This window comes from Octodon degus, unplaced genomic scaffold (genome assembly GCF_000260255.1).
Source record: "Octodon degus isolate 3935 unplaced genomic scaffold, OctDeg1.0 scaffold00005, whole genome shotgun sequence".
Taxonomy (NCBI): domain Eukaryota; kingdom Metazoa; phylum Chordata; class Mammalia; order Rodentia; family Octodontidae; genus Octodon; species Octodon degus.
In genome coordinates this window covers 31,864,855-31,878,087 of record NW_004524581.1, presented here as the reverse complement: position 1 = coordinate 31,878,087, position 13,233 = coordinate 31,864,855, and the positions used below count along the sequence as shown (strand labels likewise).

The following is a 13,233-nucleotide window of genomic DNA, read 5'->3' as shown; positions in this document are numbered from 1 at the left end:
TCCTTCCCCTCCCTTCCCCCTTTCCATCCCTTCCCCTTCCCGCCCTCTACCACCCTCAACCCCCCCCCCTTCTCTTGGGCACTCACATCTCTCCATCTCTCCTTCTCTCCTCGCTCCTCTCTCCCTCCTTCGCTTCCCACCTTCATCCCACCCTCCGGCCCTCCTCCTGCCCTGACCTCTCCGCTGCACGGTGAACTTCTGCACGGCCTGGTAGTTGTGCCGGCACCTGGCCCCCGCGGCGCGCGCGTCCTCCACGATCTCCTTCTTCCTGTTCAAGTACTGGGCACTGGACCGCCCCAGCTCGGTCACCGCCTGGAACTCGCCCAGGTCGCCGTCGAAGCGCACGAACTCCTCCTGGTTGTAGATGTACCTCTGCAGGTACCGAAGGTGCGCCGACCCGTTGGAGAAGTGGCACTCGCTCTTTATCTGCTCCAAGAAACGCGCTGTGGACAGAGAGAGACAGGTCAGGGGCCTTCTCAGGAGAAGACGCGGCCAGCCACGCCCCAGCAGGGCTCCTCTAAACCCAGCAAGCGCGCAGGAGTTCTGCAGAACCAGCAGAACCTCGAGCAGCACCAGCCTGGACCCGGACGCTGCTTCCCGGCAAGGCTCCCCTCCTCCCGCTAGGCGCCGAGTCCCGAGCCCAGCCCTGGCGGGCACTGGGGCTTCCACCTGGCTCCTAGCGTCTGCTGCTGCGAGGCTCCCCGGGACTCCCCTCCGCTCAGCCTCTCCCTTTCCTTCAATAGAGCCACCTCCCTTGGTTGTAAAATCTCCCTGCTTCCTGCCCCAGATAGCCTTGTGCTGCCTCGAGGAATCCACAGGCAGAATATCAAAGTCTCCCTCCTCTCTGGACCTGAAATTAGTGCAAGTGAGGGACAGAGGCCAAACCTCGAAGAATTTACAGAGGGGTGAGAAAAGTCGGGGTGTGGCATTGTTTTCACAGAGTAGCAGGAAGATCTAAATGAGAGGAATTAATGGCAATGTGGTTTTTAAAAAAATAATATTGCTTATTTAAACAGTTCTGCATTTTTCTATTACACTTTGTATACCGTATAAAGAAATGAAGATATGCAAGTATTTATTGATTGTAATGTTCCATTTAATTATACTGAGAAAACGTTAAACAGAAACTTTAAAAACTATCATCCAAACGGATGATATTTGTGCTTATCACCTAAAGCACTTGTACATCAAAGAGAACTTCCTCATAATATAGAATAGAAAGTCAGAGAATTTGTTCCACAAAGGAACCCGCCCAGTGCCCTGCCTTTGCATCCTTTGGAGGATTTTGCGGAAAAGTGACATTGCGTTGTCATTACTGCTATAATCCATTGCCCGCACTGCTAAGGCTTGACCTGGGTGATGTTGGCTACAAAATTTGCACCGGTTGCCACACCTGCCTAATCTCACTTGAAGTGAGGGCTTTCTCTGGCTTTTTCTGCTGCTGCTTTGCAATAAGAGCTGCTCCATAACCATGTACAGTTGGGCTATGGCCACAATCTGAGAAGGGACAGGGGACATGGACTCAGTTGTGGTCAGGTGATGTTTTCCTTCAGGTACTACATGGATTATAGGACATTGTTCATTGAATCAAGTTAAACATTTTAGAACTATTTGTTTTTCTGTAGAGCACTTGCATAACTAATTACTTATAATCCAAAGTATATGTGAACATCCATGACTGGTATACGAAAGAGTTAGGAGTCAGGGCACTGCAGGGCCATTCTCCAGCACTCTGAGAGCTCACACCCAACTAGACCTCCTTCTGTAACTCCTACTGGCTGCATGCTGCGTGGGAGGGACTCTGGGAGACCCTGAAGCTGTGCAAAGCCTCCTGAATGCTGGGTTTACAGGCATGCACCACCACATCTGTCTTTCAATTCAACATTTTATGAGAGAAGTTAAATAACCCCAAGCTGTGGATTTCAATCTTCCTGCAAGAAACATATGTATGATCATTTAGGAGGCAGTGACCTCTGAGGATGTGGCTATGAATTTCACCGTGGAGGAGTGCACTTTACTGGATCCATCCCAAAAGGAGCTCTACAGAGATGTGATGAGAGAAACATTTAGGAACATGGCTGCTGTAGGTAGAGTACAGAAATCAAAGAAATGAAGAGTTGAAGAAATGCTTCCCACTAACAGCGCCCACCACTGCTCACTCTGGAATGAAGACATATGGGTTTTGGGGACTAGAAGAGAAGCTGTTTAAGTGTAGTGAATATAGAAGATCTTGCACTGATTTTCCCTGCATTCAGAAGGATACAATGACAGAGACTGGAGAGAAATCCTATGAACAGGATTAATGTGAAAAATTCAACTCAGAACTTACTGAAAGGACTCAGCTTGGATAGAGTAACTTTGCACACAGAAAAAATTAAAAGCCTTCAATACTCCCAACAATATTCAGATCCATAAAAGAAGTCACACTGGGAAGAAATTGCATGTGCATAAGCAATATGAGAAAGCTTTTGGTACACAATGTTACTGTATAAAACATGAAGGGATTCTCACTGGGGAGGAAAGCCTATGTATATAAGCAATGTGGGAACTCTCAGCATGCAAGGTTCATGTAAAGTGCACGAAAAGTTTCACACTGGAGAGAAACCCTATGCATGTAAGTGTTTGTGAGAAAGCTTTTAGTATACAGGGTTCGTGTAGAGCACATGAAAGCATTCACATTGGGGAGGAACCCTATGTATTTAAAACATGTGGGAAAGCTGTTAATATACAAAGTCATTGTAAAAAACACGAGAGAATTCACACTGGGGAGAAACTCTACAAATATAGGCAATGTGGGAAAGTTCTTAGGACACAAGATTCATGTAAAACACATAAAAGGGGCCAGGGAGATAGCTCAGTAGAATAAGTGCCTGCCTGGAAAGTGCAGTGTGCTGATTTCAATCCCTGGTACCACAAAAATAAATAAATAAATAAATAAATAAATAAATAAATAAACAAATAAATAAGAAAGTCTAAGATTTATGTAATACTTTAGTTTAAGACTTATGTAATCCTGAATCCTCAGCATGTTTTTGAAACTAGCAGTTAATTGGTAGGATTCTCACCCTGACTAACTATACATGCTGATACCTGTGAACTAAGCAACTGCACTGAGGATGGCAATGTGTAATAGAAGGGTCACGCTTGGAATGCCTGTCATTCTGGTCTTCTAAATATGTACTGCTTGTCATGTCATACCACTTACTGCCATACTGTCTCTCAAGTAAATGTTTGTTTAAAACAAAGGAAAAGGTAATAAATGAAAACAAGAGACAAGAAAAAAAAGTCATAGGACTATCCTGCTAAAATGCTATATATGGCTAGATTTCTAAATTTCTGTGTAAAAATATGTAAGTGTTTATTCCTATTTTAAAAATATTTTTAATTTTTTTCCTTCACATTCTATAGGGATTTCAAGTTTAACACATCAGTACTTGATGGAAAATGCCTGTTCCATGTTATGTCTAAGATGTGTGATATTCAGACAGATACTGAAGGTAAGCTCCACTGCCTATGTTGCAGAGTAATAATATCATGCAGCTTCTCTTCTGGAGGGTTAACAACTTAAGTTTGCAGACCAAAAACTATAGAAAAAGAAGGGCTGCAAGGACAGTCAACATTTTGGCCCTGGCCTTTGAAGGTCAGTGAGGACTTAGGACATAGGAGAATCTCTACTGTAACATCCTGTAACTCAGTTGTGTCCCAAATTTTCTGATCAAGGAGATCATGGGGCCACAGAGGAAAGTGATCGATGATGTAGAGTGTGCCTAAAGAGAGTCACCTGGAGAGAAAACATTCTCTCAGGCTTTCACAGAGAGCAGATTGGCCAAGCAATGGCCGTGACTCATCCACATGGCTGACACTGACAAAGGATCTACAAACTGCGGTACAGGATTTCAGGGTAAATCCTGAGGGGATTTGACTGACCTTGTCAGATAAAAAAGTTCCATTTCTTGTTACATAGGTCTTGCTTTATCTTGGTCTTAACCATCCAGCGGGAAAGTATAAACACAAAGTATAGAAAGTAAAGCCATATTAATATGCTGAGGTATAAAAGGCTCAAGTCAACAACTTCTAACATTGTCAGTCCTGTGGATAACTTAGTACTATTATGGACTACTGGACTATATTGGAATATTTTGCTGAATTCACACACCTACAATATTTAAATGGCAATGGAATACCCATCTCTGACAAAACTAAACAAAAAAATGGGATACAAATGAAGGACCATTTTGTATCTGTATATAAAAATAGGATGGATATACAGCTACTTTCTCTTAATTCAATGAGAAGAAAGATCTGCACTAATAGTGTTTCTGCAGGATATCATGTCTGCATCTTGTCCTATAGATAACTACATTATTCATGTTATGTCTAAGTGTAGTACGTATGTTGTCACTATGAAGACAACAATATGCAATGTATTAATTATTGAAACTATCCTACTAATTGGTTTTGAAACTGTCTTGTTGCTATTTGTTTCTTGATAAAATTAATTTAAAAAAAATAAACAAAAAGAAAAAAAGATTTCTGTAAAGCACAGGAGAGGCTTTCCCTGCAGTGAAACTATGTACACAAGCAATGTGGGAAAGCTTTTAGTACACAATATTAAGATATAACACATCAAAAGCTTCACTGAGGACAAACCCTGTGTATGTGAACAGTGTGGGAAAGCTTTTGCTATACAAAGCCATTATAAAAGACATGAGAGAATTCACTGGGGAAAAACTTTGTGTGTACGCAATGTGGGAAAGCTTTTCATACACAAAATTCACGTAAAGCTCATGAAAGCCTTCACACTGAGGAGAAGCCTTATGCACGAAAACAATGAGGGAAAAATTTTATTATGCAAGGTTCACGTAAAGCACATAAGATGCTTCACACTTGAGAGAAACATTTTTATGTAAGTAATGTGAGAATGCTTTTTGTACTCAAAGTCATTGTACAAGACATGAAAGAGTTCACACTGGGAAGAAATGTATATGTAAGCAATGAGGGAAAGCTTTCCTCACTTATATTGATAGTCAGAAACACAAAATAATCCACACTGGATAGAAAATCTGTGTATGTAAGCAATGTGGGGAAGCTTTTTAAACAAAAGCGTACTGTAAACTGCATTTTAAAAACCAAGGAGAACTATGTAAACAATATGAGAAAACTTTTTTATACAGGGTTACTGTAAATTACATGAAAGAACTCACACTGGGGAAAATCCCAGTGTACATATGCAATGTGGGAAGGCTTTTTCCATAAAAATTACATTTCAAGCACATGACAAAAGTTACATGGGAGAGAACACACACACACACACACACACACACACACATATACGCACTGTGGCAAAGCTTTTGTCACAGCTGGTAATTGTGCAGGACATAAGAGCTCACACCTGACATTGATACCGTATATGAACGTACTATGGAAAAGCATTCAGCATGCCTGGCATTTGCAAAAGACAAAATAACTCACACTGGACAGAAACCATATGGATGTAAAGTATATGGGAAAGCATTTAGCTTTTTCTGTCAATTAAGTGAAAAGTATCATGGAAGAGACAGTTAATAAGCTTAGTTTGATGATCCTGTGAAAGTTTTTCAAGTAGTAGAAACCTATGGAACTAATTAATATAAAATGCTTGATACTAATATTTCTTCATACAATTTTCATAAAATACAATCCCAGATAGAAAAATCATAAAACACACACACTACATGTTTTCCAGTGAGTCATTTAAGTGTCTGGAGATGTCTGAGCTTCATACATGGTATCTTTTAATTAAGCATGATGCATTGAAAATATTTTTTGCATTCAGTTAGAGTTAGTATTTATGTAAGTTTTGTTTGGTCTTTAAAATTAGCAAGTGTAGGCCATGAAAAATTAATTTTATTAATTTTTGGGATTCTGTCACTACATTTGTTTTAAATTTTTTGTGTGTACATTCAGTATTCTGTGTAGCAAAAGATTTTTTTTACGTTTGATGTCATTATTATATGAAGATGTATGTATATTCAGAGACTTGTGAACATGTGTCTTTGACGAAGTTTATTTGTATTCACAGAAACTTCTCATATCATGACAAGATACCGGCTTGCATTCCAATGTATATCATGTATATATTTTTGTCTATTTTTCTTTCATATTTGGGCAAATATCATTTATACAATTTTTTTCTATTCTAATAATTTTGTTGAGAAATAAGTAGCAATGAGATACGTGCAAATCAGGTTAGTAGTGCAGTTACAATAATTAATACATTGCATATTGTTGTCTGTAGTAGTTATTCCTAGTACAAGATACAGACATGATACCTTGTCTAAAAATGCTTCTTTCTTTCTTCTTTCTTTCTTTCTTTCTTTCTTTCTTTCTTTCTTTCTTTCTTTCTTTCTTTCTTTCTTCTTTCCTCTTTCTTTTGGTGGAACCAGGGGTTGAACTCAGGCTCTTGCGCTTGCCAGGTAAGTGCTTATTCCACTGAGCCATCTCCTCGGCCCCTGTAATTTTTTTTTTCTTACCATAAAATAGAGTTAGGAGACTGGCATCTCACAGACCCCACTGAGGGCTCCTTTTTCATGATCTAAGTTCTCAGACAAGGCCTCACTTTTTCAAGTTTCTACCAATGTAAAGCCCAACCATTAACACATGGGCTCTTGGGAAACATTCACATTCATGTTCAAATTGTAATTGCAATTTTCCCTTTATGACACGTTCTTGAAAATTAACAGATAGGAATGAGCAAGAGCTCATGAAATAAGACCACTGAAAAGGTTCAAAAATTTAAAAAGTAAAGATCTTGAATTTGCATTGACTGAATGGATCCAATAAGACAGTGGTAAATTTCTAAAAAAAACTACTTTCCTGGCAAGTGCAAGGACCTGAGTTCAATCCCCAATTCTGCAAAAAAACCCAAAACAAAACAAAACAAAAAAAACTGACTTAAGTTTCCTTTTTGGGTCACAAAACAAGCTAAAGTGAATAACGTAGGACTGAATTAGAAAGGGAGATATTTGAATAACATGGAAGGCCAAAATCATTACAAGCAGTAATAGGTCAGTGTAAACAATTATTGCAAACTTGGGACGATTGATGTTTTGGATGGGATAACTTCCCAGGTGTCCCCTGCCAGGACTCAGGGACAGAAGGTAGAGAATCACATGGAAAACTGTCCTGGGTGAGACCAGTGGGGGAAACCTCTGAAAAAATCCATGAAAAGAAAGCCAGTGTCCATTACAAATCAGCTAAAAATTGCCAGTAAAATGTTACCAATGTCGTCTCTCGTGTGCACTATGGTATTGGATAAAGTTATGTAACTGGAAAGCTTGCCACACATTCATCACATTCCGAAAATGAAGTCTCTAAGCGGAAGGTGACTATGCACCACAAACAAAAAGGAGAATCCCAGGAAAAGCCAAAATTGAAGAGACCTGAAACGTGTATGTCACTTTTAAAGTATCTTTCATACAAAAAGCGTGGAGTGATCAGTGATATACCTTCTGACTGGCTCAGTCCTGTTTTGCACAGCTTAAATTCACTGCAAGGAAACTGGGCTGTAAGAAAACTACACAATGTCATGGGCACCGCGCAGCTGTCCGCTCACCACACTCCTGAACTGCTGCTGGTGAACGTCAAGTTTAGTCTCCGCAGCGTGGCTGCTGTGGAGACAATTTATGACCATGGAAAGCAGGCCTCCTGAAAGCAGCTGTGACAGTGATTTCAAGCTCTGTGCTTGTGGTATTTAAAGAAGCCTGAGAAATCTCAAGTTTCTGACAAATCTGAGTGCTAGCTCTTATTTTGAAGGTAGTAATTAATAAATGAACTGTAACAAATGTTTGTCACAGACTCAGGGCTAGACAAATGAACTAGTGCAGGAAGACTATAAACTATCATGTCATTAATAAGAAAAAGCTCTTATCTATTTTAATATGTTAAAATTTTATCAGATATATACATATATATGTGAAAAAGTGATATCAATATACACTGAGCCATGCCATATATATATCATGCATATACATGTATATGTATGTATGATCACTGATGTTGCAGGAAAGAATGACTGATTAGAAAAGAGGCCAGGGGATGAGAGTGATGACTTCTACAATAATCCAGATGCGGGGTATTGCTTGGTGCACAAGATGCAAGCAGGGAGAGCCGCTTTGGAGGCAGCATCCTGGGGCTCCTGGACGGCTAGGACAAAAATAGCATGCACATGACACAGGTTCTACAATCTGAGGTACAGGATCTCAGGATAAATCCTGAGGGCATTTCACTGACCTTCTCAGACCCAACAGCTACAACTCTTGTTGCACAGGTCCTGCTTTACCTTGGTCTTAACCATCCAGTAGAAAAGTATGAAGACAAAATATAGGAAGTAAAGCCATGCTGTTATGTTGAGCTGTAGGGGACTCAGGTCAATAATTTCTGACATTGCCAGTTATACAGATGACCCAATGCTATTATGGGCTACTGGACTCTTTTAGAATATTTTGCTGAGTTTACACACCTATAATATTCAATAACGGAACTTAGAAAAAATGGGGTATACCGATGAATGTCCATCTTGTATCTGTGTATTCAAAGTGGTTGGGATAGATATATAGTTACATTCTGTTAATGAATAGAATGATTTGTTCTAATGGTGTTTGTAAATAGGATCACAAGTCCGCATCTTGTATAGCAATTAACCACTAAGAAGAATATATGCACTGTATTATTTGTTGAAAAATAAAAAAAATAAAAAATAGCATGCACAGAATAAATGTACAGTGTGATAGGAACAGATCCTAACACTGCACACAAACATTCTTCTAGTCTTCAAGCATCTCCATAAAATAGATATTATCTTCTTTGCCTTATAATGAAAGTGACTAAAGCGTGGAGGGGTTGACATGCTCACCCTCGTGCACGTATTTCATGACGACTCAAACACAGCGTTAAACACAAGAGCCCTGGAAGTGGTATCTTAGGGTTGCATCACTATATACACTATAAAAAAATCTGCCAGATAAAATCAAGTCTGTATTTTCTGTCTGTGATAGAGGCATCAGGCAAATCTCTATCTTTGTTAAAAGTTTACAGAAATATCAAATTTCCTAAATCCAGTCTAATTTTCTCATTCATCATTTCATTTTCTTAGAAATATTGAATGATATGATGGGCCCCATCTTTTATACTTATCATACTCTTTTGAAATGATCAGAAGTGGTTATTACACGTTAGAAGGAAAAATCAGATTAAAAAAATAAGGCATCCAATGGTCTTGGGCTTGCAGCAGAGACCAGAAACAGAGGTGACAGGCAGGACGCAGACAGCAAGTCAGGGGCACAGAAGGTAAACCTCCTTTCCTGGACCACAATATCTGGGCAACAGACTCGAAGGCTGACTAAGATAACTGTACTCACGCCTGTGCACTAATGTATCCATACATGTACATGTGTGTTCAGTTGGAGTCACCGTATTAGTCACCTGAGGGTCACTGAGGTGTACAATAGATCCCCAGAGGCCCCCTTACTAACTCAAAGCTAGCCATAAATAAAATGTCTTTCTGTCAGCTATCCCCTCCGTCCCAAAGATAAGACCTTAAAAGGCAGGTCAAGGAAAAGTAAATGAACAGAAGGAAGCTGTGCGTAGCACTGGGAGAATGACGTTAGGCAGAGGTGTCCAGATGCCAATCCAGGTGGGGCAAGTTCTGGGTAAGGGAGAGGGATATGAGCAGCTTGTTGTATATTATGGGTTGGTGCTGAAAGAAACAAAGAGAAGACCTGATGGATGTAGCTCAGAGGTCTCACTGAGATCAGTCTCCCTCCAAGTGAGCCCAGAGCCTCAGCAGCACCTCACATTTATTGAGGGGTGAAGGCAGGCTAAGGAATGTGCATAATTACTTTGGTGAACGCAAACTACTTTCTCTATCAACTTCCACCATTTGCCTAACACTACGTTCACAAAAATGCTAGCCTATAACATCCCAAGCAAGGGATCAAAGGACAGAGCGGAGAAGCTGTTACCAGCTGTTTCTGCAGCCCTGAATCCCAGCTTTCCAGAATTTACAAGTGAGACAACCCATCTTCTCGGGCTCTGTTATTGCTCCCTGCTCTCTTGGGACATTAGGCTTTTGTCTCATATCTATATTTCTATAGCAGCTGAGAAGGAAGGGCGCACATTTTCTCCATAATTACAGAGTACTCTACCCTGATTCTTACTTAATAGAGTAGCTATGTAGCTCCTCCATTTTCTCTTTCTTTTGCTGCTTTAAAAATACAGTGTCTTCTGTCTGTTTCACATTGTCTCTATCATTTTTATTGAGGCTGACATTCCGGTCCTTGTGGCGTGGTCTTGAACTGCAGGTGCAGAGATTCAGCTGTGCTCTTCACAGATCTATGTAATGCCGGACGAAGCTTTTGATACAGGGCCTCACTAAGCAGCTGGCCCTTCCATATGAGCAGCTTATTGTGGTCGTATTAAGAGGACTTATAGTGCTCTTCCTGCCTCAGCCTTCCTAGCACTAGGGTCACATGTGTGTGCCACTGTGCCCATTTTCAGTGACCGGCAAAGCATGCCCAAGACTCCAGGGCTGGTATGGCTTGTGGTGCCAGGGACTGAACTCAGGTCCCTGCGCTTGCCAAGCAGACACGTAGAATGCCAAGTATCCTCCCAGCTCAAATGTCAGCCTTAATTTTAACAAAACCTCTATTTCTCACAACCTACTTAGTGGGTCTGCCCTATAAGCAGAAGTCATCCGCTATGGAAGTCACCGGGGGAGGGTGGTGGATGCCGTTTTGCCACAGCAAAGGAACTAGCATTAGTCTAGCAGCAGCCATTCATTTTATTTGTTTTTCTGTTTCAAATTTCATTGAGAAACAAATAGCAATGAGATAGTTTCAAAACCAATTAGTAGGACAGTTTCATTAATTAGAACATTGCATATCACTGTCTTCATAGTGGTTATTCATAGTGCAAGATGCAGACATGATATCCTGTCCAAACACTATTTGTACAAATCTTTCTTCTCATTGAATTAAGAGAAAGTAGCTGTATATTTATCCTGTTTTGTGTATACAGATACAAAATGGTCCTTCATTTACATCCCTTTTTTTTTGTTTAGTTTTGTTAGAGATGAGTATTCCATTGTCATTTAAATATTCAGCAAAATAATCCAATATAGTCCAGTAGTCCATAATAGTAGTGGATCATCCACAGGATAAGCAATGTCAGAAGTTGTTGACTTGAGGCTTTTACAGCTCAGCATATTAATATGGCCTCAATTTTTATATCTCATTTTTATACTTTTCTGAGAGATTGTAGAGGATTTCAGAAAATGTTTTTCTTTTAAAGAGAAAAAAAAAAAAACCCAGAATTTGAGAACAAGATGAATGGAGAGTCACAATGACAAACACATTGAATAGTATTACCTTTACAGTAGTTATAAACCTTTCACTGTTAGAGATCTGAGATTACATGATAGCCTTCTTAGGCTCACCACTTATGCACCCAGAGAGCTGGCACTGAATTGGTAACATTGGCAACAGAGAAAATGGGACGTGTTTTTGCCTGTTGATAAAGGAGTGACCTGCTCTTGTCCTACCGAGAACAGAAATTATAACTCAAACACACTTATTTTTTTAAAAAATAAGGTATTGAGGTATTTATAATTGTCCTGGAAATGATTAGGCTGCTGGAAGCTAGTCCTCGGCCGCTCTTCCCAGGTACCAGTGTGTAGTGCAGACTCAGTGGTGCCACTTGCCAAAGCAGCAGTCCTCTAGGAATGGCTCTGCTAGCAACTGATTTGTCTTCAACATGCTGCATAATCCAGTAAGTTAGCTGCCTTGGAATAGTGAGTGTGCGAAATGACTATTTGTAAATACAAAGCGGTTTTGTCCTGCTGGGGTTCGTTTCATTGTTTGGTATCACATAATGATGTAAGGCTGAAAAGAATGGCAGCTTTTTTGTGTTCAGCTACAGGGCACGGCCTCGTGCGGGCTGCCCGGTCACTTGCCCTGGCCCAGCAGATGTCACACACAGGATTTAAATAGCGTTACTTTGATGTCCTCTGCATGATGCAAGCAGTCCTGGAGGTCAGTGAGGCATGTGGAATGGAATTAAATATATTGGATAAAATAGACCTCTACATATCAATTTCTCTTTTTTAAAACTAAATATTTTCTTCTTCTATAGTAAATCAATATAATAAAGGGAGGTGTTATTTAATTTAACATAATTATTCTTAAATTCTCTCGTAGCTCTGAGTTTATGTGGTTGAGCCTGGATGTTCTATGCAGAAGACCTGAAAAGTTGTTTTTTCATACAGAATGTTCTTACATAGTTCTCATGGGAAACACAGACATCTAAACACTTTCTGCTGGAAATGCCTTAGAATTCATAAGGTAAATATAGACAAGTACCAAAGGAAAGTTACACATCTTAAGGAAGCTGGTCTGGAAAATTGAGAATTTTTTTTTTTTAAATTTTACGGATCTACAGAGTGTTCAGGGTCTCACTGCTAGATCGGACTCATAGTGATCGGCTTGTTTACAGCCTCCCAAGAGCTGGGATTACAGGTGCTCATCACCACACCATCTGAAAGTAAGAATTTTGCCAGGCAAGTGTTTATTCTACTGAGTCATCTCCCCAGCCCCTAAAAGTGATAATTTTATTTCCCTTCCTCTGTCCAACTCCAGTAGCTCACGAGATAAGGTGCACACTTACGTCGCGTGTCCCTGGTCGAAGCCAGGGGAGGTCTCAGCACCATCAGGGTCACTGTCAGGGCTGCCACGCAGGAGCCTCCGGGGAGCCACAGGCGCAGCATCCTGGAGACAAGATGCGTCAGAGTGAAGCAGATGAGCCTCGCTTAATGAGAAACGTCTCTCCTGTCTGCTTACAAGTGAAATTATAAGGACATAGAAAGTTGTGATTTTTTTTTTTTTTTTTTTTGCTGTTTGGTCGGGGAATCCCAGTGCTGAAGAACCAATTCACATCACAGATGAACTGCATCATCAGTTGCTGGTCAGGAATTCAAGATGCAGGTACCCTTCTGAAAATTAGAGTTTTCTTCATTAAAATATTGTTTAAGAAGAGAATAAATATATGAAAAAATGCTCCACATCACTAGCCATCCGCGAAATGCAAATTAAAACAACATTGAGATATCATCTCACCCCACAAAGAATGGCTATCATAAAGAAATCACCCAACAACAAATGTTGGAGAGGCTGTGGGGAAAAAGGAACCCTTCTCCACTGC

General features: G+C 40.3%; 1 protein-coding gene across 1 annotated transcript in view; it reads right to left on the bottom strand.

Annotated features, from left to right (window-relative positions):
* Positions 1–12,806, bottom strand: part of LOC101562509 (HLA class II histocompatibility antigen, DRB1-15 beta chain-like) — a 37,489-nt gene extending 24,683 nt beyond the window's left edge. The window contains exons 1-2 of the mRNA XM_023721222.1: positions 12,700–12,806; positions 177–443 (exon numbers count right to left, since the gene is read on the bottom strand). Of these exons, the coding sequence (XP_023576990.1) occupies positions 177–443; positions 12,700–12,799 (367 nt within the window). The 5' untranslated portion in view covers positions 12,800–12,806. The remainder of the gene's footprint in view (positions 1–176; positions 444–12,699) is intronic.
* Positions 12,807–13,233: the final 427 nt, after the last annotated feature.